Source organism: Phaethon lepturus, unplaced genomic scaffold (genome assembly GCF_000687285.1).
Source record: "Phaethon lepturus isolate BGI_N335 unplaced genomic scaffold, ASM68728v1 scaffold35146, whole genome shotgun sequence".
In the NCBI taxonomy this organism is placed as follows: Eukaryota; Metazoa; Chordata; class Aves; order Phaethontiformes; family Phaethontidae; genus Phaethon; species Phaethon lepturus.
Genome location: NW_010544715.1, coordinates 1687 through 2381, shown reverse-complemented (window position 1 = coordinate 2381; position 695 = coordinate 1687). Strand labels below are relative to the sequence as shown.

At 66.3% G+C, this 695-nt stretch overlaps 1 protein-coding gene across 1 annotated transcript in view; it reads left to right on the top strand.

Moving 5' to 3' along the window:
- Positions 1 to 3: 3 nt before the first annotated feature.
- Positions 4 to 695, top strand: part of CDK5RAP3 (CDK5 regulatory subunit associated protein 3) — a gene marked incomplete at both ends in the record, with an annotated part of 2354 nt that continues 1662 nt past the window's right edge. The window contains 3 exons of the mRNA XM_010288765.1: positions 4 to 33; positions 335 to 471; positions 641 to 687. Coding sequence (XP_010287067.1) covers positions 4 to 33; positions 335 to 471; positions 641 to 687 — 214 coding nt within the window. The remainder of the gene's footprint in view (positions 34 to 334; positions 472 to 640; positions 688 to 695) is intronic.

Below are 695 nucleotides of genomic sequence, written 5' to 3'. Positions count from 1 at the left end.
TTCTTCGCCTCCTGCAAGCAGTACGGCATCACCGTGAGTCCCTGCAGCCGGCCCCACTGCGCAGGGGGTCCTGCTGTGCCACCTCCCTCCCCAAAGCAGCCCCCAGCCACCAGCACTTGGCCTCGGCAGGGCTCAAGCTGGCACCACGTGTCCCAGAGGATGTCCCCGCAATGCCACCTTACTTATGGGAGGAGCTGGGGGGGGCGTAGTGTGACCCCACAGCCCTCTGTCCCCTTCCTGCCCACATCTAGCTCTGCCAGCAGAGGGTGAAGCCACCCAGGGGTGCTTTGGCTGTCTGTCTCCCTGCCCTGATGCGTCCCTGCTCTGTCCCCAGGGTGACAACGTGCGCCAGGAGCTGCTGGCCTTGGTGAAGGACCTGCCGTCGCTGCTGTCTGAGATCGGGGCAGGAGCCAGTGCGCTCTCCGAGGCCATCGAGCTGTATCAGGCCTGCGTGGAGTTTGTGTGCGAGAGGTGGGTGTGGGGACGCAGGGACAGATCCTCTCATCTCCTCTCCCCACGTGCGGGGACAGCGGGTTGGGCTGGCGGCTGCACCCAGGCTGAGGCTCTCCCTGGAGGGGCTGGGGGTGCTGAGAGGTCCCCACCTTGTGCCTGGCACTGATGTCCCTGCGGTGGCTGCCAGCTCAGCAGAGCTGGTGGTGCCCCTGCTCCGGCACGTGGGGAAGAGAGGCAACACG